The 27,197-nt window shown below is 36.1% G+C and overlaps 1 protein-coding gene across 3 annotated transcripts in view; it reads left to right on the forward strand.

Moving 5' to 3' along the window:
• HECTD2 (HECT domain E3 ubiquitin protein ligase 2) overlaps nucleotides 1-27,197 on the forward strand; it is a 76,410-nt gene that overhangs the window by 7,634 nt on the left and 41,579 nt on the right. For all 3 annotated transcript variants that reach the window (XR_011074509.1, XM_068548197.1, XM_068548199.1), the window contains exon 2: nucleotides 5,178-5,307. Coding sequence is in view for 2 of the 3 variants with exons in the window: in XM_068548197.1 (XP_068404298.1) it covers nucleotides 5,178-5,307 (130 nt within the window). In the remaining variant the exon portion in view is untranslated. The remainder of the gene's footprint in view (nucleotides 1-5,177; nucleotides 5,308-27,197) is intronic.

Raw genomic sequence — 27,197 nt, forward strand, 5'->3', positions numbered from 1 at the left:
AAAGATGTGGTTTATATCACTTAAAGAAAGCAATTTCACTTGGGCTGGTGCTATTTAGTTGGGGAGGGAGTTTCTTCACACCTTGAAAGTAGCCAACTTTTCACATCTTAGTAGAAGGATATAGAGCGCTGATTTTATAACCTAGTATCCCAATAAGGAACTGTGAAAAAACATACAAAAAAGAAGAACAAAATATCTTTACCCAGGAACAGGGCCTAAAATAATCTCCTTTGTAGACTCTAAATACAGTTAAGGCCTCTCATCTGGTGTGGCCCTAACTGGTAGTTTAGGTCAGTTTATTTTAAAAGTTGGCAAAGCAAAGTATATTCAGTGCTTTTTATTTTAACTTAAAATATATAAATGTACATTTGTTCACCAATCTTTTGACATAGTGACACTTGCTCAGTATCTCAGGAAGCCACTCAAGTCTTTTGTAGTTTTTCTATGCATCATAGGTATTCCCTGGACTCACTGAGACTGAAGGATCCCTGCTTTATATTAGGAGCACTTAATGTATTGCCGAACTATTCATCTTTGGGTTTGAAAAATAAATTTCATTGAGGGGTGACCAAAGTGTACAGATTGCCATTGTCCCTATATACATATCTGAAATGACCAAAGCAAGAAACTCAGTTTTTATTACTTCAGATATCTTTGATTCTTCATCTATATTTTATACCGTATTTAAATTTGCTACCTGTCCAGCAAATCTTTTCTTCCAGAATGATGCAGGGAAATGATGAATCAGAATAATAATTCTGTCCTAATTACTAAGATTGTATGTTGGATTGGATCCAGTTTAGGAAAGTATGCTTTCATCTATATCAGCTCTGTCCAGTAGAAATAGAATGTGAACCACATACGTAATTTAAAGTTTTCTAATAGCCACATTAAAAAGAATAAAAATAAAGACGTAAAATAAATTTTAATAATGTACTTTATTTAATACAGTATATCAAGAAACTTACCATTTCAACATTTAATCAATATAGACGCTTAATGAGATATTTTACCTCTTTTTCGTACTAAGTCTTTGAACACTGTGTATTTTACACTTACTAGCACATTTCAAATGCTCAGTAGCAAATGGTTATATTAGTGCAGATTTAAATGTTGTCTTCTTGTTCTCCCAAGATTTCTTAGATTCATTCTTCGTTCTAATTACTGTTTATTCCTACTGCAGCAGTCCTCAACATGTGGTCCTCAACATCCTTTTAGATGTCCATGAGGTCAAAACTACTTTTGTAACGATACTGGGATGTTATTTGTGTTGTCTTGTTCTCTCTCATTCTCTCGAGTGTACGATGTAGTTTTCTGTGTGACACATGATATTGCAACAGATTGAATGCAGAAACAGATATAAAAATAGATTTGCAAAATGTAAACCATGCCACTCTTCTCACTGATTTTTGTTTGGGAAAATAGTTGTCCATAAATGGGTTTATTGCTATTTTAAAAGGAATTGTACATACATAACAATAATTTTTTAAAATGCAGAGAGGTCCTGAAACTAGAAAGTTTGAGAACCACTATGCTATTGTGTGTAGAATTTCCTTTGTATTATTACCATTAATGCTTTTTATTTGGTAATACTGATGACAGATATTCTACATAAGTGAATTTTCCAACTAGCCAAGCGTTGTTGGACATTTTAGAATACCCAGTCATTTATTGTATGGAACATTTTCTGAAATAACATTATGTACATCTCTTCTCAAATAGAAGATACTGAACATAATTTAACATATCCTGGTGACTGGATCCCCTATGACAACTTTGTACAGCCGACTAAACCAAAGAGCTCTATGTAGAATCCATCTACCTATGCATTTGTGTGTGTTGTCTCTATAGTAAATAAAACTTCTGCCAGTCTCACTTATCTAATAGCTAGAATGCAACATTAATTTTTACTTGATATGATTTAAAATGCTAGCATTTCCAGCTGTTTGCAAAGCTAGTAGTTTAAAATATGTTGTGAATAATGAATTTTGTAAACATTACAAAATAATGAATTTTGTAAACAGTTAAAAAAATTTTACTTCAGAGACTCTAATATAGTGAGATATTATGACTTGAAAAAGTGCTTCATGATGGAACAGAGCCAGCAATTATTCTTTTATCAAAGACTGGTTTAGGGACTTCACTGGCATGCATTGGTTAGGACTCCACGGCTTCCACTGCAGGGGGCAGTTATAGCAAGGAATGATATACTTTTTCAAATGTATAGGTTATTTTAATTTTATTTTTCTAATTAGCTAGTTCTGTGAACTTGAGCATATTGTTTTAATTTACCAAGATTATGCAAATTATGTAATTTACAAAGACTTTTATAGAAAAGTATTGCATATCACTATTTTATTAATCTCTTTCTCCAATTTTCTCTGTCCTCCTTGGGAATCTACATTATAAATCTGTTAGGGATTAGAACTGATAGTTGTTAAATGGCTTTATTGATTGAATCAGTTACTTGTGGGGTTTTTTAAAAATTATTTGAAGAGTCCACAAGTGAACAAAACAATGTTCTTTGAGATCTCCTTTTGTTAAGAAGGGGTAGAGGAAGGGGGAGAAAAATAAAATAAAATATTGAGTCTTTCCCAGATTGCTAGAATATCAAAGATTTTCCTAAAGTACAGTTAGTTTTTCTGCTTATGTTAATTTCCTCTGGTTAGGTGAGTTGCTCCTAAAGCTATTATATTTCATTCAGCATATATCTATAAAAGTAGAGAAGATAACATCAACCACAAGAGTTGTGAAAACAGGCTGATATATGTAACATACTTCCTATCGCATGATAAATCCTTAATAAGTGATAGCTACTGTAGTGAGAAACTCTGAGCTATAGTGGTTTAAGAATACAGACATTAAGGTTATTCAGACTAGAGTTTGAATTCCCACTTCCCAGCTCTGTGAACTTCGGCATGATACTTCAGTTTCCTCATTTGTAAAATGAAGTGTAAATATGCAACTCATAGGAATGTTGTATTAAAGCACCTAATATAATAGTAGGCATATACCTAGTACTCAATACATGACTTGTTTTAGTGTGTTATTATCATAGGAGTAACCATTTGTGGAACACTCAGCGTGTCATATGTTCTGTACAAGACCTTAGATGACGTTGTCTGTGATTCTGAAACTTCAGATTCATATCCTACATCTGTTAGAAGATGACTTTATTTCAGTTGGGCAATATGTTTAACTTTTTTTAGGCTGGATCATGTAGCCTAATCCTAACACAGAAATATTGATTCAGACTTCACTGAGCCTAAATCTAGCCAAGAAGCAAGCAAAAACAAATAAAGCAAACAAACAAACAAACAAAAAAACCCAAATTCTTTGAGCAGCCAAAGATGTCACACACATAAAATCGCATATGTACTTTCCTTATGGAAGCATTCCTCAAGTTCTCATTTAGTGCCCCTCACATCTCTGTTGCTTTGTTAGCTGAATGACTTTAGGTGAGTCTCAATCCATTTTCCTCATCTATGAAATAAAGGAGTTAAATAACTAATTTCTAAAAGTCTCTTAAGTCCAGAAACTTTTAAATTCTGTGTGTATAGTATCTGAATTTTTTTTCTGGGTTATTTTTCTATACTAATCTCTTAAAAAGAAAAACAGTAAATTTACTCTGAAGTGTAGGATCTATGCACAGGATTCCCTGGACGTCAAGCTCTGTGATGAATAAGGAATTTCTAGTCCAGCATGAAGGACCAGTATGAGACCAATTATAATTTCAGTGGAATAATTTAAGTAAATCACAAGTATACATAAGAGTGATTGAGTTTTGTGGAAATGATGACCACCAGAAAAAGCTTTGCAGAGAAGTTATGATAGAATGGGTTAGGCTGCATTTACAAGGTAGTCCCAAGTTTCAGTGTTTGAAAATTGTAAAGGTGCATTTATTACTGATGGTATAATCTAATGTTGGTCAGCAGTGTCTCTGCTCCACATAGTGATTCGGGGACCCAAGCCAACAAATGCTCTAGCATCTCAGCTTGTAGCCTCTGGGATTATTACAGTGGAAGAAAAGAGAGAGGAACTGGAGATTGGCCCACCAGTCTTAAATGCATTAGTACTTTCTGGTCCACAAATGGCAGACATCACTTCCGCTTCTGGCCTATTAGAATTAATCAGATGGCTCCATTTAGCTGTAAGAGAGTGGGCGATGTGGGAGAGTGAATATTTGGTGAGTGTAAATGTTTTTGCAACATGGCATCTGAGTTGATTCTAAAAAGCTAAGTGGAAATCAGTCTGGGTAATGAGGAAGGAGGAAATGAAAAACTCTCTACTCTGAAAGCAAAGAAATTACGTACCTTTAGTGTAAAGAAGTGAATGTTAGGGAAGAAGTTAACTACTATATTCAATTAAGCATCTGGAAGCTGGAATATAGTGTAAGTTGGAAAGGGCCGAGAGCTGAGAATAAGCCCTGAGGTAGCTTTATAGCTGAGTATTAATGTGATTTTATTTATAATTATAAAGTGCAGATTAATTATATATTATGAATTTTATAGTTATTATTTTGTGGAAAGTGTGTTAATGGATAGATTCTATGCTATAGGAAGATTGCTCTGTTATCTGCACTTAAGTGCCTAGCCATATTTTTCTTAAGTCCCCTTACACCCAAAGTCCAATCTCGTGTTTAGAGAAATAAATGAACTCTAAAAAGTTTATCTTTTGACCTGAGCTTTTGAAGTTGCATCAAGACAAGAAAACCTTTAATGAATCAACCTGCGAAGTATCATATGCATGTTAACTACTGAAAAAATATTTGTGGAGGTCACAAAAACAGTGTTACCTAAATACCAAGTTAAAATAGCAGTTAACATGAATGGAACATGTACTGTGGACAAGGAACTCTGCTCATTGTTTTACACGCATTATCTCAGTTAAACCTCACAGTAACCCTGTGAGGAAGGTACTGTTATTATCCCCATTTCCAAACTTTATCAGCCTGTAAGCAGTTAGATGGCATGACTGTTTTCCTTTTATACTTAAAACAATTTGGTCCTGGAAAAGGTAAGTCAATAATATATACAGGTTTTATCCATCTATCTATCGTGCATCTATCATCAGATTAAAATCTCTATTTTAAATGTTTATTTAAACATTTTTGCAGTAAAATAATTTAAATAGAGTGACTAGGAATTATGCTGCAATGTTAACTTTTCTGTTTTTAGGGTTTGGACAGGGGATCCAAAGGCCAGATTTCTACTTTCAGCAGTTTTATTTCAACTGTTAACCAGAAGAAAGAAGCCGCTGAAAACAGAAGTTCACCTACACATCTTGTTTTCCCTAACATCAAGAATGGTAAAAAATTTTTAATTTTAAAAATTAATGTAGTTACAATTATTTAAAGTATATGTAGTATGTGTATCTTGGCGCAAGTATACTATTGAACTATTAAAAAGTAGATTTTAATTATTCAGTGTTGTTCTACTAGGTCTAGTTAGTTAATACGATAAAAAATAAGCTATAAATATTTACAGAAAGGAGCAAAATCATTATTTTTAAGTAATTGTTACCTAGAGTAAGAGAATGACATACAAAGCTCATGAATAAGAAAGTTTGGTTAGGGAGCCTGACACAATATAAACATACAAAAATTCAGTAGATTTCCTTTATTTGAGCAGTAATCAATCAGAAGAGTTGATGGAAAATATATGAAATATTTAGAAATAAACCAAGGAGAAAGTGAGCAAAACCTATACGAAGAAAAACTATGAAACTTTATCAAAAGACTAAAAGGTGGTTTGAATGGAAAAACTTAAATATCATAGAGATGTCAGATACACCCAATTTACTCTCTAACATTTAATGAATTTTTCAACAGTTTTTTGGGGGGAAACTTAAGAAAATGATGCTCTGTTTGATTTATAAGAATAAATGAGAGGATGCAAGAAAAAATAATGAGGGAACCCATTCCTTCTTATTACTGTATATCATAAAGCTGTACCAATGATAGGACTACCACCAAGATAGCCAAATACATGGAGATGGATCAGTAAAACATATTGTATATAAATGATATTAAATTATTCAAAAGATGGAATTAGGCCAACTAGCCAACTTTTTGAAAATGGTAACTTTAGATTTTTAAAAACTACAAAAGTACCAGAAGAAAACACAGGAAATTGTTTTTATAATAAAATTCTTGGAATGATAACAATGTGAACAGCCATAAAACAAAAAAAATTGAAAAGTTTGAAGACATAAGAAAATTTAAAACTTCTATAGGAATTTTAGAAGGTCATAAACAAAGTTAAAGTAAGATGTCATAGTCAATGAAAACAAATCCTTGAATCAGAGATCATTAATAAATCAGTAAAATGAACATTTCATTAGGAAAAAAAGACAAAGGGTGTGAGCAGACCGATCAAAAAAGGAGATATGAATAATTAATACACGTGAAAGGATGCTCAGTCTCACTAGTATTAAAGGAAGTACAGATTAAAACAAGGAGTTAACATTTCCCTACTCAGTGGCAGAGAATGAAGGCATGTGTATCTGTGGGGTTGTCTAGGGAGTGTGAAAATTGGCACTTTTATGAGTAGAGGGCTTGGAAATTGATACAACTTTTCTGGAGAGCAAATTATTTGACATACATTCAATTTTTTAAATGTTCATATACTTTCTGACCCAGTGTTACATTTCTAGGAATTTTTTCTAAGGAAATAACGTATGTTGAAAGACCTATGGAAAGAATGTACATTGTTTATAATAGTGGTATTTGAAGCAATCTAAATGAATTGGTTGACTAAATTATGGTAATCCATATTGTAAATACCATGCTTTTATTAAGAGAAATGTGACAAGTATATAAATTTTCTAGGAGAAATACTTATAATACATTGTAAAATGAAAAATGCAAGTTACACAGTAATAGGTAGAATATGACTCCAATTTTTTTAAGTGTGGGGAAACCTTTTATACTTCTTTGAGCAGAATAAAGAAGCATGGAAGGATGCCCACCAACCTGTTAATGGTTTCCTCAGGAAAGTAGGATTGGGTGGATATTATTAACATGCTCTATTTTTTTATACAACTCTATATTGTTTTATCACAGGGAACATATACTACTTGCATAATTTTAAGTGCCCTTTGCCCTGTAATGAGACAAAACAAATCTGCAAAGGTTTAAATGTCCGTCACACCTGGACAAAAAAAAACAAACCTCAGAATGTTTAAGGACCTTGTTCCTGGTAAATTGCTGTGTCCATAAGCTGCACATGGCATAAATTATTCTTGCACATATTTTCTGTTGACACTCCAAAGGATTGCTAGACCTATTCTACACTCTTGCAAGTTAGTATTTATATTGTCTCATTTATCAACCTTTGCCTTTGATAATTTCTTCCTTCTTTTATTTATTTTAATTTTTTTTAGATTTTATTTTATTTATTTTTTTATATAGCAGGTTCTTATTCGTTATCTGTTTCATACATATTAGTGTATATATGTCAACCCCAATCTCCCAATTCATCCCACCACCACCCCCACCCCCACCCCTGCCCCACTTTCCCCCCGTGGTGTCCATACGTTTGTTCTCTACATCTGTGTCTCTATTTCTGCCTTGCATACCAGTTCATCTGTACCATTTTTCTAGATTCCACGTATATGCATTAATGTACAATATTTGTTTTTCTCTTTCTGACTTACTTCACTCTATATGACAGTCTCTAGGTCCATCCACGTCCCTACAAATGACCCAGGTTTGTTTCTTTTAATGGCTGAGTAATATTCCATTGTATATATGTACCACATCTTCTTTATCCATTCATCTGTCAATGGGCATTTAGGTTGCTTCCATGACCTGGCTATTGTAAATACTGCTGCAATGAACATTGGAGTGCATGTGTCTTTTTGAATTATGGTTTTCTCTGGGTATATGCCCAGTAGTGGGATTGCTGTGTCATATGGTAATTCTATTTAGGGTTTTTAAGGGACCTCCATACTGTTCTCCATAATGGCTGTATCAATTTACATTCCCACCAGCAGTGCAAGAGGGTTCCCTTGTCTCCACACCCTCTCCAGCATTTGTTGTTCATAGATTTTCTGATGATGCCCATTCTAACCTGTGTGAGGTGATACCTTGTTGTAGTTTTGATTTGCATTTCTCTAATAGTTAGTGATGTTGAGCATCTTTTCATGTGCCTCTTGGCCATCTGTATGTCTTCTTTGGAGAAATGTCTATTTAGGTCTTCTGCCCATTTTTTGACTGGGTTGTTGGTTTTTTTAATACTGAGCTGCATGTGCTGTTTGTATATTTTGGAGATTAATCCTTTGTCCATTGATTCATTTGGAAATATTTTCTCCCATTCTGAGGGTTGTCTTTTCGTCTTGTTTATAGTTTCCTTTGCTGTGCAAAAGCTTTTAAGTTTCTTTAGATCCCATTTGTTTATTTTTGTTTTTATTTCCATTACTCTAGGAGGTGGGTCAAAAATGATCTTGCTGTGATTTATGTCATGGAATGTTCTGCCTATGTTTTCCTCTAAGAGTTTTATAGTGTCTGGCCTTACATTTAGGTCTTTAATCCATTTTGGTTTATTTTTGTGTACGGTGTTATGGAGTGTCCTAATTTCATTCTTTTACATGTAGCTGTCCAGTTTTCCAGCACCACTTATTGAAGAGACTGTCTTTTCTCCACTGTATATCCTTGCCTCCTTTGTCATAGATTAGTTGACCATAGGTGTGTAGGTTTATCTCTGGGCTTTCTATCCTGTTCCATTGATCTACATTTCTGTTTTTGTGCCAGTACCATATTGTCTTGATTACTGTAGCTTTGTAGTACAGTCTGAAGTCAGGGAGTCTGATTCCTCCAGGTCCGTTTTTTCCCTCAAGATTGCTTTGGCTATTCGGGGTCTTTCTTCTTTTATTTACATACACACATACAAGCATATTTCATTACCTCAGTCTTACTCTAAGGAGGCACCAGTGCCCGTATGTCACAGTCCTGCAACCCACAACAAAACAAACTTATAATTGTGATACCATTATACCATAAATAAATAAAATGAGCCTATTTGATGGGGGAGAGGAGTTGAGAGAGATGATTTCTATTTTAGACATTAACTAGATACTAACTGTAACCTTTATTTGTATAATATTTACAATTTAGGGAAGCCTTTCATGTAATTTTCTTTGAGCAATCACATAAAATAGAATAGGTATTAGAATCGTTGCCGTTTAGTTTTCTGTTGCTGCTTAACGAATTATCACAAACCTAATGTCTTAAAAACAACACCATTTATTAGCTCACAGCTCTTTAAGTCAGAGGTCTTGGTGGGTGTGGCTGGGTTTTCTACTTGGGGGTCTCTCAAGGTGGAAGCTGGGCTGGACTCTGGGGAAGAATCCTCCTCCGAGGTCCTCAGTTGCTGGCAGAACTCACTGTTTGCAGTTGAGACTGAGGTCCCATCTCCTCGCTGACTGTCAGCCAGGGCTGCTCTCAGCTTCCAGGGACCCTCACAGGTTGCCACGGGCTGCCCCCAGGCCCTTTGGCGGTATCCCAGCCTACTGTTTCAGGGCTGGCAGCAGGATCCCTTGTGTCCAATCCCCTTAGTGCTTCCAATGCCTCTGCCTTTGCCTTCTGCAACCAGTGGGAGAAAGCTCTCTACTTATAAAGGCCTCACGTTACAAGGTTTTGCCTACCTGGATAATCTCCCTATTTTAAGGTCAACCAGTTAGTAGCCTTAATTAGATCTGCCCAACCCCTTTTGTCATGTTATGCAAGGTGATCAGGATGGAACACCAGGAGGCTGAGAATCGTCCAGCCATCTTAAAATTCTGCTTCTCACACCCATAAGAAAATTGGGGCTCAGACGGGGTAAGTGACTTGGCCACAGTCATGCTGCTAAGTGACAGAAGCACAATTCAATCCCACATTTTCTGACAACAGAACTCTTGTTCTGAGAGACAGAGGAAACTCCTGATTGACTTGTTTCTCTTGCCTGATTAATCATATCACATTAATCACACAACTCTAATTACATCATCTCCATACTCCCTAGCTTCCAAAATTAAATAAAAATGTTTCACCTTGACACGCAAGGATATTCGTAATATGACAGCTTTTCAACTTTATCTCCCGTCTTTCTCCTACATACTTACATTTCAACTATTCTCCGGGATGCCTCACACCTTTTTACCACAGAGTTTTTGCAGTGTTTTCCCACTGCCTGGAACACTTTCTCCCCTCTTCTCTACCTGTCAGATCCTGTCTGTTCTTCAAAGCTACCTTTTTACTAAACCTTTACTGATTCTCCCTAACCAGAGGTAATTCTTCCCTTCTTACAATTTAGGGGTTTTTTTCTCACCTCTTTTAGTCTTTCAACCTTGTGTAGTATCATTTGTGTACTTTAATCTCCTAGACTGTATGTTTCAAGAGGAAATAAATACCTTTGTAACCCCTGCAGAGCCTAGGACAGTCCCCTTGTTCATCAGGGGATCTTAGCAAGTATTTATCGCATAGGGTGAAACAAGAGGGAACTCGGGACTGGAAAGAGCTGTGCGAGTGGATGCACCAGAGCAGTAACAACAGCAGCCACACCAGCGACTTCATATAGTGCCCACTGTGTGTCGGGCACAGTTCCAAGCACTGTACACATATAGACTCCAGTAGTCCCTACAGCAGCCTGAGATCGGAATTATTTTCCTAGTCCAAGGGTAAGGAAACTTAAGCCACAGAGAGTTGTTAGGTGCTTGCCCTGCATGAATTTATGTAGCTAATGAATGGCAGAGACAGAAAAAGGAAAAGAGAGTCAAAGGTAGTTTAAAAGAAGGAGAGTTGGTAAAAAGAAAAGGAAATGAGCCCTGAAGGAGCTAAGAGACCCAGGTTGTGCTATGACTTGGAAATTCAAGGGAAAAGAAACTTTAAAGAAGAGGATTTAGTCAATAATGCCATTGATAAGAGAGGACAAGATGAGTAAGCCCTGAGGCAGAGCCAAGGATTTGTTGGTTAATGTGTTTATTGGTGACTTTGAGAACAGTTTCAGTAGGATGGGATGAGGTGAATTCAAATTGTAAAAAGTTAAGGGGTAGATCTAATTAAGGCTACTAATTGGTTGACCTTAAAATAGGGAGATTATCCAGGTAGGCAAAACCTTGTAACGTGAGGCCTTTACAAACAGAGGAGCTTTCTCCCACTGGTTGCAGAAGGCAAAGGCAGAGGCATTGGAAGCACTAAGGGGATTGGACACAAGGGATCCTGCTGCCAGCCCTGAAACAGTAGGCTGGGATACCGCCATAGGGCCTGGGGGCAGCCCGTGGCAACCTGTGAGGGTCCCTGGAAGCTGAGAGCAGCCCTGGCTGACAGTCAGCGAGGAGACGGGACCTCAGTCTCAACTGCAAACAGTGAGTTCTGCCAGCAACTGAGGACCTCGGAGGAGGATTCTTCCCCAGAGTCCAGCCCAGCTTCCACCTTGAGAGACCCCCAAGTAGAAAACCCAGCCACACCCACCAAGACCTCTGACTTAAAGAGCTGTGAGCTGATAAATGGTGTTACCACTAATCTGGTAAGAATCTAGGGGCAGTGTAGACAGCCTTTAGAGTAGCTTGAACTGGAAGGAAGAAAGAACAGTGGAATCTTTTTTTTTTTTTTTAAAGCCAAGTCAGATAAAATTTTTTTTAACATCTTTATTGGAGTATAATTGCTTTACAATGGTGTGTTATAAAGCAGAAACTAGATCAGTGGAATCTTGCAGGGTAGTGTGGTCAAGCGAAAAGATCTGACACAGGGAGAGGTTAAAGTTGCAGTAGGAACATAAAATAATAAAATGAACAGAGAGAATAGAGAAGTGGTATAAGAATAAGATCCAGGATGAAGACAAGCATAGGGGTTGAGGTGTTGGCTCCAGCAAGGAAAGAAGGCCACTTCTTGCTCAGACTATGGACTTGAGGGAAGAGAGCAAGTAGGAGAAGGAAATGGAAGTTTTTCTTGCCATGAGTTTAGTCATCTCCTTGGAGAATGTGTTAGTTTCCTAGGGCTTCGGCAACAAAGCACCACAAACTTGGTGGCTTAAAACAATAGAAATTTGTTCTCTCCTGGTTCTGGAGGCTATAAGTCTAAAATCCAGGTGTTGGCTGGGTTGGTTCCTTTCGAAGCTTCTGAGGGAGAATCTGTTCCATGCCTCTCTCCTAGCTTCTGCTGGTTACCAGCAATTCTTGGTGTCCCTTGGCTTGTAGATGTCTCACTGCAATCTCTGCCTCTATCTTTACATGGCCTTCTCTCCTGTATGTCTTTCTGTGCCCAAATTTCTCTCTTCTTGTAAGGATGCCAGTCCCTGGATTAGGGCCCACCCCAATCCAGTATGACCTCATCTTAATTCAGTTACAACTACAAAGACCTTATTTCCAAATAAAGTCACATTAACAGGTCCTGGGGGTTTAGGACTTCAACATATCTTTCTGGCTGACACAGTTCAGCCTACAGCAGAGGGTTAGAAACCTTATGAACACTGAATTGTCTGCTAAGGAGAATGATAGGGAGTCAAAAGGAAAGGATGCATCGCCATAACCTTCTTCGTTTGGGCTGTTTGTTCAAATTCCTTAGCTTTTGATTCCCACTGAGGCTATACTCCATTCTTTCTACACTGCTACTATCTTGATCTCTAAGCCCAGCTCACCAGCGTGTTGCCCACCCCTGCCTGTCTCCTCCCTGGGTGCACGTATTGACTCAGAATGTGGTCCACCTACTTGGGCTCCCGCCACTTGTCTGCTTCCCTCTCATCTGTTCCATTATCGTGGAATCTGCACTCAGCCCGACCCTAAACTTGGAGTATTTGTATATATGTCACTCTATAGGAATAGGCCTTTTAGCAGACTTCCTTTACCATGTTGGAACTCCTAGTGCTGACTTCTCCTAGCTGTCCTGTCTGGATGCTGCTTGAATTCGGCATGGAGTTCATATGTCAAGGCTGCTGCAAAAGAAGTCTTTTATTGAGTGGGAAGTTAGACAAAGTCTTCCAAATGTAAGCGTGTTTATAATTCCTTGATCTTTTGCGAAGCCTCTCTTGCCAATAAGATTGTTTCCTCAAAGATGCCTCATTCTTGGCATTTCTTACAATTTCCCTCCCTCTAGCGGGACCTGTGCTGGGTATTCTCTAACAGCTTGTCTCCCCGTCTGATCTTCAAGTGGTATTAGAGAAGCTGCAAAAGCCCAGCGTGGGTTTACCTAACAGCTGAGGGATGCCTTTCCTCCCTGTAGATCACATGACTAGGTATGCCTCTCGAGTTGGCTGTCCTTTGAAAGATCAGAGAAATGTGGGAGTTTTACCTACTATAACAGCTGCTGGGGATGATACGTCTTCAGAAAAACAATGTAAATGGTAAGTAATGGTGCGGGGTGGTAAGCACTACATCCTCTCTTACTCTTTTGTACCTTCCTTTCTACAGTGGTTACGCTCCTGTCAGATTATTTAAAACATCTTTAAACAGCACAGACCATCTTTAAAGGAAAGGAAATAATTCCTCTCCAAACCTTTTAAAATATCTTTGCGCTCTTGGTAATTCAGAAGGAGTTGACGTTAACTCTGACAGTGCTCTGGGGCACTGTTCCTCTCCCAGCTCAGTCTGTTTTATGAGTTTACTCTAGAAGAGCCCTGAGGTGACGTAATGAACTGTGCAGTTTTTACACACTCTGGAGAAATGCGTCCCATGCTCTTTGCTGCTCTGAAAGAGCCAAGAGAACAGAGTGGTCTTCAGCTCAGATGGTGCTGGATCTGTGTGTGGTGGGATGCTGTGATCTATTCGCAGGTGAAGTACCACAGAGTTTTCACAGTTTCTCCAAAAGCAGCTTTAGAGGCAGACAGGGAAACAAACTGTGAGAAGAAACCCAGCACAGGACTTGGCATCTGGGGAGAGAAAAGTACTCACAATAACTGCTGTAGGATTTCCATCTTAGAAAAAGTATCTCCAAGGCCTCAAATGACCCCATTTCCAGGATTCCTGGGAGAATGAATTGATTTTGGACTAAATCTCCAAGATCCTTTTGTAAGTCAGAGTCAGTAATCTTGGACTTAGCTTTTCTTAACCATGCCTATGGGAGCGATATATCTGTCAAGAGCTTAGAGTACCTTGCTGCATTGATTTGTTGATTCATCTGTCTCTTTACTAGTCTATAAACTCCTTAAGCTTCTTTTTGGAGAGGGAAAAGCCTAGTCTAATTTTTTTTTATATTAAAGTTAATTTTTTGAATGGATAGCACACTTCTGTGTTTCAAAAATCAAAACTATAAAATTAGGTATGTTTCAGATGTCTCACTTTCACACTCTTCCCTGCTGTCTTCTGTATTCTTTCCTGTGTTTCTTTATGTAAATGAAAGCAAATATAAATATTCATTTTGATTTTCCACTTTATCTTAAAATAAAGTAACTACCTACACATTATCCAGCACCTTGTTTTTTTTCTTAATGTACCCTGGATATCTTTCTATGTCAGTACATAAAGAGCTTCCTTACTCTTTTTTTATAATTATATTCCATTGTATTGGGCTTACTAAGATCCTATTAAAATAAATTAGTTGGTTTTTTTGTCTTTTGCTATTGTAAACAATGCCCCAATGAATGGCTCTGTACATATGTCATTTTGTTCCTATGCAAGTTTATCTGTAGGGTTTCTTAGAAGTGGAATTGTTGAGTCCAACAGTAAGTACATATGCAATTTCTGTGTATCTCCAGGATCCAGTGTCCATGGTACACAGAGTCTTTACTCAGTAAATAATTTACTGAATGAGGAAATACATGGGAGGTACTTTTTCTGGGTTTCTGGCCAGTTCACCCTGTAACCTATCTCAAGGCTACAATAAATTCTCTAAGATACGTCCAGTATAGGGCATCTATTCTATTAGAGATAACCTTGTATAAAAAGGACTTTTGAATATTTTTATAACTAGACCCATAAAAGAACATTTTATGTATGCTTTCATTGTAGTTTTACAAACACACACACCATTGAACTCAGTAAAAAGTACATCTCCAAACACTAATGAATGTGTCACTTTATTTGGCTCTGATGGCTAAAGTCCTGTGAGTCAGAGTGGGGTTTTTTTCCCCTTCTTTCTTCCTTTCTCTCTCCCACCTTCAATTTTATTTTTTGCCAAATGTTCAGAAAAGTCATCCTATAGACAAGGATGTAAACACCACCTGTTATGAGTAATCCACTCTGGTCTCTCCCTGTTTCCACGGCTTGCCACTACTGAAGTAGTCAGAAGCAGTACAGAGTACTGAACTGCTAGAGGGATCCTTCAAATTGTAGCTCGCTTATTACCTGCCCAGCACTCACAGGTTGTCAATTAAGATACTAAATAAGAACTGCGTCTTTGAGTTTACTACTACTAGTAGCTGTCATTAGGACCTTAGACGTTAAACCTAGCCCTCGAGACCCTTCGTTTACTCATCTATAGACTAAGAAAATGGGGAATTATGAGTTGTAAAATATCTTCTACACCTGAGTTTTTTGATTTAAAGGGTTAATTTGCCAACATACTGATTTTGTTTGATCCTTGTTGAGTTTTGTTTGACAGTTCATAGTTTACTAGCACCTACTTCCATGTAAATTTAGGATTCAGTTTTGCTACTTGTTTTTATACATGATAGAAAGTTCAGCTTTATTCTGTAATCTAGTCATACAGCATTCTGCCACATTTTTCATCCACAGAGAACCACTGAAGCTGGCCCAGGTTCAAAGGGAAAAGAATTAGACTCCATCTTTTGATGGGAGGAATATCAAAGAATTTATGGACATATTTTAAAACTACCACGTTATGTGAATTGTAAGATGCAGATCCAGAAAGAGAAGCCAGGTCTTTTGAGGCTTATTTCAGAACGTTTTCCTTTACCCTGTTGTAGGGCAGGAGGTTGTAACTAAAATCAGGTGTTTAAATGACATATTCATGTTAAGTTTCCAGGCTCCTTCCATTTTTCTATTATAGGTCATTATATTATATTGAATAATAGAGAATTTTTACCTTTTTTGGTTGGTTTATAAGTCCTGTCCATTTTGTTCTTAAAAGTTTTAGAGGTGGAAGTTAGAAATTATTGAACCAGTGGTTTTCAAACCTATTTTTGTTACTTTTATTTTCGGAGCAAAACACATTTTGAAAAACAATTTTTCTCAGACCATCAGCATATTAAGCAGAGAAAAGCTGAGCTTCCCTGAGTAGACACATCGACACAGCACCATTCCCCTGAGGTGGCCCTTGAAGTTCTTCTTAGGAGCCTTGGGAACAACAGACTTAGGCCATCTGTTTCATTTTATAATGTCACAGCTGAGGCCCAAGGAGTTTCATTGACTTGTCCACGGTTATGAAAGTTAGTAACCTAGCCAGCAACAGGACCGAGGGCCTTACTTCCAAGGCTGGTGCTTTTTCCATTACTTATTACTTTTTTAATTACAAATTATTTGGGATGACACTTAGGGTATAGCATTTTGCAACAGTGTTTCACCAGCAGCAAACCTTTATATCAGTGTTTCCTCTCCAGCAGTAGGGGGTTAAGGAACAGAGACCCAGGTTCCTCCTACTGAACACCTAACCTACATAGAGACTCTTGTTACCTTTGGTGCTGCTCTCGCTACCTGTGCTGGCCGACCAGGAACTGTCTTCAGTCTCCTAATCATATGACCAGTTTACAGTGTCAGTCTTCATCCTGGTGGTGCAGCTGTGGAAAGCTACATATTACTCGTCTCCAACCAGAGTCAACCTGCACTAGCTTCTTGAAAACAGTGAGCTGGTAAAATCTGGCTAATAATCTCACACCCATATATATCGTTATATTATGATCTTCACATTTTTAAAAATACACTACCAGCCCCCACCATAACCCTTATTTTTCTGGCATGGCATTAAGTGTTTTACTTAATGTTTCTAAGCAACCAACTAAAATTGGCAACACTACATTAAAAGGAAGGGAGAATGATTACCGTTTATCAGTTTAGCACAGAGTAGTCCCAAGTATTGGCTGAATGAAACCTAAATGACAGGTTCACTGGTAAATATATTTTGACTTTTTTCAGCGTATTACGATATTCTGTATTGCAGAGAAAGCTGCATATGATAGAACAAAGATTTGCCTGTTCTATTTATAATATCGGTTTGAGATTTAATTAATCCTTCATCACCACAGTTATTGATTTTCTCTTTTGAATTAGATTTTAATAACCATCTGCGAGAACAGGCTGAAAGCCTGTCTCTGGAAACAATGCCTTGATATTCGGGGACGTGAGAGCAGCTGTGAGCTGTTATTCTTCCTTTCTTAATAGCTGAATGTCACATCCTGTAGATTGGCTTTCATTCACTAATGTGAGCAAAGGATTCTGCCTTTCTTTCTGACTCAAGTCCTATTAACGTAGTACGTTAGCATTCTGCATTACTCTTCAGTCCAAGTTACCTTCCAAACTAAAAATAAATTCCATCTAGGCCTCTAATTCTAACCTCACCCTATAATCCTCTCGGCTTTGGCATTGCGATTTCTCTTATGTAAGAATCTCCCCACTCTCAGTCTTTGCCAAAATCCAGTTCTCTTACTAAATAAAATTTCACTCTTCCACCTCAGTATGGTATTAATAAAAATGAGTGGGTATAAAAATGTGTATATATGCTCTATGAGTGAATAAGTTAATTTATATATGAATGAGTTTGTTTGTTTCTAATAGTGGGTGTTTATAGCCAGGTTGAGAGAGGTGTGCAGGAAGGGATAGGAAAGGGTAAGCCTGGTGAAGAGGAAGAGAAACTGTAGAGGAGCCTCAAAATATAATAATAAAAGACTGGTGTTGGAGAGAGGTTCTTTTCTGCAACATTCTTTCCCTTTAATAATGATTGCCAAACATAACCCATAACAAATAATTTTCAGAGATACCAAATTTTACTCACTAATAAATTGAACTTCTGTCCAATTTGTGCTTAAAGTACAAATTGCTAGAAATTAGTTATTTCCATATTTAATAAAGGGTTTAAAACTCAGTTACAGAACTAAATTAAAGAAATTTAATCTTCTGTTTTATGTTGTCAGCTTCATTGTTCTCTCCTTAAACCACTGAACAACATTTCTCAGTGTGATCCTCAGACTTGCATGTTAGAAATGCAGATTCTTGGGCCCCACCCCAGACTTACTGAATCACAAACTTTGAGAGGGCCTAGTAGTCTTTGTTTTAGTTCAACAGGGTCTTCAGGTGATTCTGACAAACAGTAAAATTTGAAAACCGTTGCTGTTGAGTATAAGAAATTGGCATCTCTGTACTATCTTCTAATGTGAAAGGTTATTTTAAAGATACTCTTGGGACTTCCCTGGTGGCACAGTGGTTAAGAATCCGCCTGCCAGTGTAGGGGACACGGGTTTGATCCCTGGTCCGGAAAGATCCCACATGCCACGGAGGAACTAAGCCCATGCGCCACAACTACTGAGCCTGCACTCTGGAGCCCACAAGCCACAACTACTGAGCCTGCATGCCACAACTATTGAAGCCCGCACACCTAGAGCCCGTGCTCCGCAACAAGAGAAGCCACCGTAATGAGAGGCCTGCGCACCGCAACAAAAGTGTAGCCCCCACTCGCCGCAACTAGAGAAAGCCCGCGCACAGCAACGAAGAGCCAATGCAGCCAAAAATAAAATTCAATTAAAAAAAAAGATACTCTTAACACTAATAAAATTTGAAGTCAGTGATAGATCCAAAGTTAGCTGCTTGATTGGGAGAGTGGATAAGGAAGGAAGGAGGACCTTATAGCTGTGTTACTGCTGTGATGATTGATGATTCTGTTTTCTTAGTAGAAAACATATTCTGATTACATTAGAATGGAATTAATGGAATTACGTTTCATTATTGTAGAATTTAGAATCTATAGAATATTAATCTATTCTATTGGTTTGGAAGTATTAATACTTGACAAAATACAGTAACCAAAGTAAAATGCTTAGTGGATAGGCTCAGCAGCAGAATGGAAGAAACAGGAATAAAAGAGCTGGAATATAGAACAATGGAAATTACCCAGTCTGAACAATAAAGAGAAAATAGACTGGAAAGAAAAAGAGAATCGTCTCAGAGGCCTGTGGGACTATAACAAAAGACATTACATTCTTTTTTTTTTTTTTTTAACATCTTTATTGGAGTATAATTGCTTTACAATGGTGTGTTAGTTTCTGCTTTATAACAAAGTGAATCAGCTATACATATACATATATCCCCATATCTCCTCCCTCTTGTGTCTCCCTCCCACCCTCCCTATCCCACCCCTCTAGGTGGTCACAAAGCACCAAGCTGATCTCCCTGTGCTATGCAGCTGCTTCCCACTAGCTATCTATTTTACATTTGGTAGTATATATAAAAGACATTACATTCTTGTCATTGGAGTCTTAGAAGGAGAGGAAGAAGACGGTAGACTGAAAAAGTACTCAAAAAATAATTGAAAGCTTCCCATACTTGGCAAGAGACATGAACCTGTAGGTTCAAGAAGCTGAGCAAATCCCATACAGGCTAAACCCAAAGAAATCCTCATCAAGTCATATCATAATTAGACCTCTGAAAACTAAAGACAACAGCAACAAAATGTTTAAAAGCAGCCAGAGAAACAGGATACCTTTACTGCTAGGGGAAAACCTTTCAAATAACAGCAGATTTCTTATCAGTAACCCTGGAGGCCAGAAGGAAGTGGCTGGGAGAACTGCCAGCCCAGAATCCTACACCTGGTGAAAGTGTTTTTAAGGAATGGAGAGGACATCAAGACATTCTCAGATGGAAGAAAACAAACAGAATTTGTTGCCAGTAGATGGTCTAAAAGAGTGCATTAAGAGGTTCCCTAAACAGAAAAGAAACAATAAAAGAAGGAACCTTGAACATCAAGAAAAAGAAATAACATGATAAGCAAAAACTAGGTAATACAATAGACTTTCCTTTTCCTTTTGTATTTTCTAAATTATGGTTGACAATGGAAACAAACATTATATAACACTGGTATGGTTCTAAATGTATGTAAGTAAATACTTAAGATAATTATAAACAGAGAAGTGTAAAGAGATGTAAAAGCAGGTACAGTTTCTACACTTTACTCCAACTGGTAAAATGATGACACCGTAGACTAAAATAAGTTATGTGTATATAATGTAACATCTAGAGCAACCTTTCGGTAACGCTACAGATAAATCAAAATGGAATTCTAAAAAATGTTCAAGTAACTCACAGGGAGGCAGGAAAAATAAGAACGACCAAGTAGAAAACAAAAATATTAAATGGTAGAACTTAAGCCCTAACATATCAATAATTATATTAAATGCAAATGGTCTAAATACATCAATTAAAAGACAGAGATTGGCAGAGTAGGTTAAAGACATGCCCCAACTATATGCTGTCTACAAGAAACAATTCAAATATAGCAATATAGTCAGGTTGAAAGTGAAAGGATGTAAAAAGGTATACAGTAATGGCTGTATTAATATCAGATAAAGTAGACTTAAGAACAAAGAAAATTACTGGAGGCAGAGAGGGATATTATGTAATGATAAAAAGGATGATCATCAAGAAGATATAGCAATCATAAATGTGTACATACCAAACAATAGAGTTATAAAATATGTAGAGCAAAAACTGGTAGAAATGAAAGGAGAAACAGAAAAATTCACAATTGGGTGTTGAAGTTTCTAACTGTAACTGTGGATTTGATAGACCTAGACAGAAAAATCAGCAAAGATATAGAATATAGAAGAACTCAACAGCATCATCAACCAACAAAATCTAATAGACATTTATGTTCCACCCAACAACAGTAGAATACACATGCCTTTCAAGTGCCCACAGAACATGTACCAACACCACATCCTGGACCATAAAACAAATCGCAATAATTTTTAAAAATTGAAATAATGCAGGATATGTTCTCTGACCACAGTTGCATCAAATTAGAAATCAATAACAGAAAATAAAAGGAAAATCTCCAAACACCTGGAAACCAAACAACATACTTCTAAATAACCCATGGGTTAAAGAGGAAGTCTCTAGGGAAATTTAAAAAATGAATGGAACTGAATGAAGATTAAAATACAGCATATCAAAATACTTCTAAAGCAGTTTGGAAAGGGGAAATGTATAGCAATCAATGCATGCATTAGGTAAAAGGGAAAGTTTCAAAACCAACATCTAAGCTCCCACTTTAAGAACCTAGAAAAAGAAGATCAAAATAAACCCAAAGCAAACAGAAGGGAGGAAATATAAAGATAAGAACAAAAAATCAGTAGCAAAGACAAAAGAGAAAAATCAGTGAAACAAAGAGCTGGGGGTTTTTTTAACAAATGAATAAAATTGACAAACCTCTGTCATAAAATTGACAAAAAGAAGACATAGCTCATCAATATCACAAATGAAATGGGATATCACAACAGACCCTACAGGCAGTAAAATGGGTGGGCGGGGGATGCCACAAACAACTCTGCATAAATTTGACAACCTACATGAAATTGACCAATTCCTCAAAAAAATACAAACTACCACAACTCATCCAGTATGAAGTATATAGTTTGAATAGCCCTATAAATATTAAAGAAATTGAATTCATAATTTTAAAACTCTTAAAAAAGAAATCCAGGTCCAGACAGTTTTACTGGAGAATCTACCAAATGTTCAGAAAAGAATTAACACCAATTTTATCCAATCTCTTCCCAAAGTAGATAAGGAGAGAACACTTCCCATTTCATTTTATGAAACTAATGTTACTCCAACACCGAAACCAAACAAACATAGTAAAAAACAAAAATTATAGACCAATCTTTAACAAAATATTTGCAAATAGAATTCAGCAATATATAAAAACAATTATACACCATGATCAAGTGGAGTTTATTCCAGAAATGCAAACTGTTTCCATATTTGAAAATCAATCAATGTAATTTACTATATTAACAGTCTAATAATACAAATCACGTGATTATATCAAAAGCATTTGACAAAATTCAACACCCATTCATGGTAAAAAAAAAAAAAAAAAAAAAAAAAACATAAAACAAAAAAAAAAAAACCAAGAAAGTCTCAAAAAATAGGAATAGAGGAGATCTTCCTTAACTTGGTAAAGAGCATCTATAAAAAATGTACAGCTAACATTTTACTTAATGGTGAAAGACTAAATGCTTTCTCCTTTTAAGATGGGGAACAATGCAAAAAAATGTCTGTTCTTACCACCCTTATTCAACATAGCATTGGAAGTTCTAGTCAGCAAAATAAGGCAAGAAAAAGAAGAGACATCCAGATCAGAAAGTAAGAAATAAAACTGTCCCTATTTGCAGATGACATGATTATCTACATAAAAAAAATCCCAAGAAATCAACAACAAAACTCCTAGGACTAATAGATGAGTTTAGTAAGTTGAAGGATATAACATACAAAAACCAATTGTGTTTATGTTAACAATAAATACATGTACAGTGAAATTTAAAATATATATCATTTATAATCACATTAAAAAATAAAATAAGTATAAATCTAGCAAGCATTACAAGACTTATATGCTAAGAATTACACATTGCTAATGAAAGAAATTTTAAAAGACTTAAGTAATTGGAGAGACATACTGTGTTCAGGGATGGGAAAACTCGATGTAGTAAAGATGCCAATTCTTCCCAAATTGATATACAAATTTAACATAATTTGTATCAAAATCCCGTAAACCTTTTCTTTTCTTTTTTTTTTTTTTTAGCAGCTATAGACAAGATTATTCTCAAATTTATGTGGAAGGGCAGAGGAACTAGAAAAACAAAAACAATTTTGAAAAAGAATAAAGTGGGAGAAATCAGTCTACCTGATTTCAAGATTTCCTATATAGCTACAAGTAATCAAGACTGTGAGGTATTAGTGGAGGGACAAATACAGGGATCAGTGGAATAGAATAGAGAGCCCAGAAATAGACCCATGTAAATATGCCCAGTTACAATTTGACAAAGGAGCAAAAACAATTCAATAGAAGAAAGATAACCTTTTCAACAATTGGTACTGGAGTAATTGGACATGTATAAATATCGACCCAGATCTCACACCTTATACAAATATTAACTGAAAATGGATAACTGACTTAAATGTAAAACTATAAAACACTTAGGGAAAAAAACCAAAACAATAGGAGACAATCTTCAGGATCTAGGGCTAGAAAAGAGTTCTTAGTCTTGACACCAAAAGCACAATTCATAAAAGGAAAAAAATTGTAAAATCTGACTTTTTGGTGATGGCCATTCTGAGTGGTGTGAGGTGATACCTCATTGTGGTTTTAATTTGCATTCCTCTAGTAATTAGTGATACTGAGCATCTTTTCATGTGTCTGTTGCCCATCTGTGTGGCTTCTTTGGAGAAATGTCTATTTAGGTCTTCTGCCCATTTTTTGATTGGGTTGTTTGTTTTTTTGATATTAAACTGTGTGAGCTGTTTGTATATTTTGGAAATTAATCCCTTGTCAGTCGCATTGTTTGCAAATATTTTCTCCCATTTCATAGGTTGTCTTTTCATATTATGGTTTCCTTTGCTGTGCAAAAGTGTTTAAGCTTTTAGGTCCCATTTGTTTATTTTTGTTTTTATTTCCATTACTCTAGGAGACAGACCCAAAGAAATATTGCTGTGATTTATGTCAGAGAGTGTTCTGCCTATGTTCTCCTCTAGGGGTTTTACAGTATCCAGTCTTATACTTAGGTCTTTAATCCATTTTGAGTTTATTTTTGTATATGGTGTTAGAGAATGTTCCTATTTCGTTCTTCTACATTTAGCTTTCCCAGTTTTCCCAGCACCACTTAGTGAAGAGACTGTCTTTTCTCCATTGTATATTCTTACTTCCTTTGTTGTAGATTAATTGACCATAAGTGTGTGGGTTTATTTCTGGGCTCTCTATCCTGTTCCATTGATCTATGTGTCTGTTTTTGTGCTAGTACCATACTGTTATTACTGTAACTTTGTAGTATAATCTGAAGTCAGGGAACATGATTCCTCCCGCTCTTCTTAAAAAACTAAACATGCAGTGACCATTTAACCCAGCAATTGCCCTCCTGGGCGTTTATCTCAGAGAAATGAAAGTTCACCCAAGAACCTATACATGAATGTTTATAGCAGCTTTATTCATAGTAACTCCAAACAGATGTCCTTCAATGGGTGAATGGTTAAATAAGCTGTAGTACACCCATGCCATGGATTACTGCTCAGCAATGAAAAGGAATAAACTGTTCATACATGCAACAACCTGGATGAATCTCTGGAGAATTATGCTGAGTAAAAGAAAGCCAATCCCAAAAGGTTGCATATATATGATTCTGTTTTTATAACACTTTTGAAATGACAACATTATAGAAATGAAAGAACAGATTAGTGGTTGCCAGGGATTAAGCAAGGTGGAGGCAGGGGGAAGTAGGTGTGGCTGTAAAGGGCACCATGAGGGCAACACGGTGATTCTACAACATGGGATTCTACAATTATCTCAAAATTAAAAAGTTTAATTATAAAATTAAGTATGGTAACTCTAGAAGTTTAGGGGAAAACAGTTTTTTGATCCTCAGATGTACAGAATTTGATTAATCACAATTCTGGTTCATGACAGTGACCTTGGTCCATGCAGAGCTCTATTGGTTGCTTTATTTTAATAATAGGGATATGAAATAGTATAATATAGTATAATATAACATATTACAGTGTCATAGTTTATTTCCCCTGAATGCTGTGTTAATACTGTGTTGTCTAAATATACCACAATGTATTCAGTTCTCTGAGTAATGGATAATTGGATTATTTTCAGATTTCTTTCTCCTGAAACAATACTTTTGTGAATATTCTTGTATATGTCTTCTGATGTACTTATGCAAAATTTCTCTTGGACATTTGTTTAGGAGTGAATTGCTGGAAATGATTATCTTTATAAGATAATGCCAAACTGCTTTTCAGTTTTTTAAAGTGTTTGTGGAAGTTAATACTCCTACCAGCAATACGTGAAATATCAAATTAATCTACATCCTCTCTAACATTACCATACTTTTTAATGCTTGCCAGTTGAGTGGATATAAGATTGTGTCTCATGTTCTTTATTTGCATTTTCTTAATCACTAATGAGACTGAACGTCTTTTGATGTGTGTATGGTATATGTGTTTCTTTCTCTAGAATGCCTGTTTGATTCTTCTACACATTATTCTATTGGATTATTTCTCTTTTTCTCAATGATTTTTAGGAAATATCTCTCTATTCTTGGTGCTCATCCTTTGTTGTATGTGTTTCAGATTTTCCCTCCAACTTGTAACTTATGTTTTTAATTCAAGATATCTTTGATGCTCAGAAGTTTTTAATTTTAGCATAGTCAAAAGTGTCTGTTTTTTTATAGTTGCACTTTTTAGTTTCTCTTAAAGAAACTTTTCTCTGTCCCCAAATCAGAAGAATTTTCCTATTCCTAGTTTTTAAGGTATGAGATAGGAATCCAACTTCATTTTTCCCCATGTGGTTAACCATATTTTCAAATCCTTTCTTTCTTCCAGTGATCTGCCATATATTTCATATATTGAACTTTCATGTGTGGATGGATATGATTCTGGGTTCTCTAGTCCACTGGTCAACTTATCTAATCCTGTGTCAGTAAAACACTGCCTTAGTTACTATAAGCTCAAAATTTTTGATATCTGGTAGAGCAAGGTCCCCACTTCTTACTCGTGTTTCTTTAGAAATGCTTTAGCTATTCTTGTGCACTTGGTCTTCCATATGACTTTTAGAATCAGTTCTATGACTTTTAAAATCAGCAAGTTCCAAAATATTGCTGGGATTTTTATTGAATTGCATTGAATCTGAAGAACAATTAAGAAAAATTGTCATCTTTATGATCGTCAGCATTTCTAGCCATAAACATGGTATTGCTTTCTATTTGTTTAGATCTCTTTTTCAATCTCTCAACAAAGTTTTAGTATTTTCTCTACAGAGATTTACAATTTATTTATTAGTACTTAATTTTTAATAATTCTACAAATTTTTAAAAATTGTATTTTCTAGTTGTTTGTTGCTGGTGTTTACAAATGCAGTTGACTGTTATATATTGATTTTTTTTAATCCATCCACCTTGCTAAACTCCTCTATTATTTCTAATTGTAGATTCTTCTGGATTTGTCTGTGTTTATAATCAAATCATTTGAAAACGACAGTGTTTTATCTTCCTTTCTAATCCTGAGTCTTTAAAATCTCTTTTCTGTCTTTATACACAGTAGGACCTCCAGCACAGTGTTGAATAAATGTGCTGATAGTACCTTTATTCCCATGTTATTCCAGTCCTTATTTAAAAGAGAATGTTTGTAATATTTCTCCATTAATTATGATGTTTGCTGTAGTTAACTCACTTTGTCCCCTTCAAATAGAATATAAATTTTTTAAAAAAACAAAATTTCATAATATATGGACAGAGTTGTTTTCAATAAATTATTCATATGAGGAATTGTTAAGTTTATATTCCTTGACCGCAATGGCACAAAACTAGAATTAATAATAGAAATTTAAGCATACTGGCTGAAAAAAATTTTTAAATAGATTCTTTAATTTCTACATTAAAAAAATTAAAACTGAACTTATAGGTTTAGAAAATAGCAGCTATGAGAATACTGCATGATGAATTATGAGATAAGACTAGAGCTGTATTCAAAATAAAAGTCAAGCCTTTAATATTTTCACTCTGAAATAAAAGAGGGAGAATTAATTAGCTTCCAGTGTTGGATTGCTCCAGGGCTCAGTCCCCAGAACTCAGTTCTCAGGCTTCTTCTCTATTTACACTCTCCTTAGGAATCTCATTAATCGAGCATTTTAACTGTGAGCTATAAACCTTCACAACTCCCCTGAACTCAAGATTCATATCTACTCAACATCTGCATTTGGATGTCTCATGAGCATCTTACCTTTAATGGGGCCAAAAGAAAACTTTTGACTCCTCCCCCAACCCCACTGCCCCCTGCCAAAAAAAAAAACTTTCTCTAGTGTTCTAGTGTTCTCCATTTCAGTAAATGGTCGCACCGTTCACTCAGTTGGTCAGGCTAAATTATCAGTCATCTTTGGCTCGTCTTTTAACAGATTCTGGCATTTCTACCTTTCTGCCAGTATACCTTCCAACAGCATATCCTATTAATTCTATAAGCAGAATATGTCACAAATCCAACCATTTCTCATCAGTTCTACTACCACCACTCTGGCCCCAGCCACCAACCATCTCTCACCAAGCCTACTGCCTTACCAGGTATTG

This window comes from Eschrichtius robustus, chromosome 7 (genome assembly GCF_028021215.1).
Source record: "Eschrichtius robustus isolate mEscRob2 chromosome 7, mEscRob2.pri, whole genome shotgun sequence".
NCBI classification, from domain to species: Eukaryota; Metazoa; Chordata; class Mammalia; order Artiodactyla; family Eschrichtiidae; genus Eschrichtius; species Eschrichtius robustus.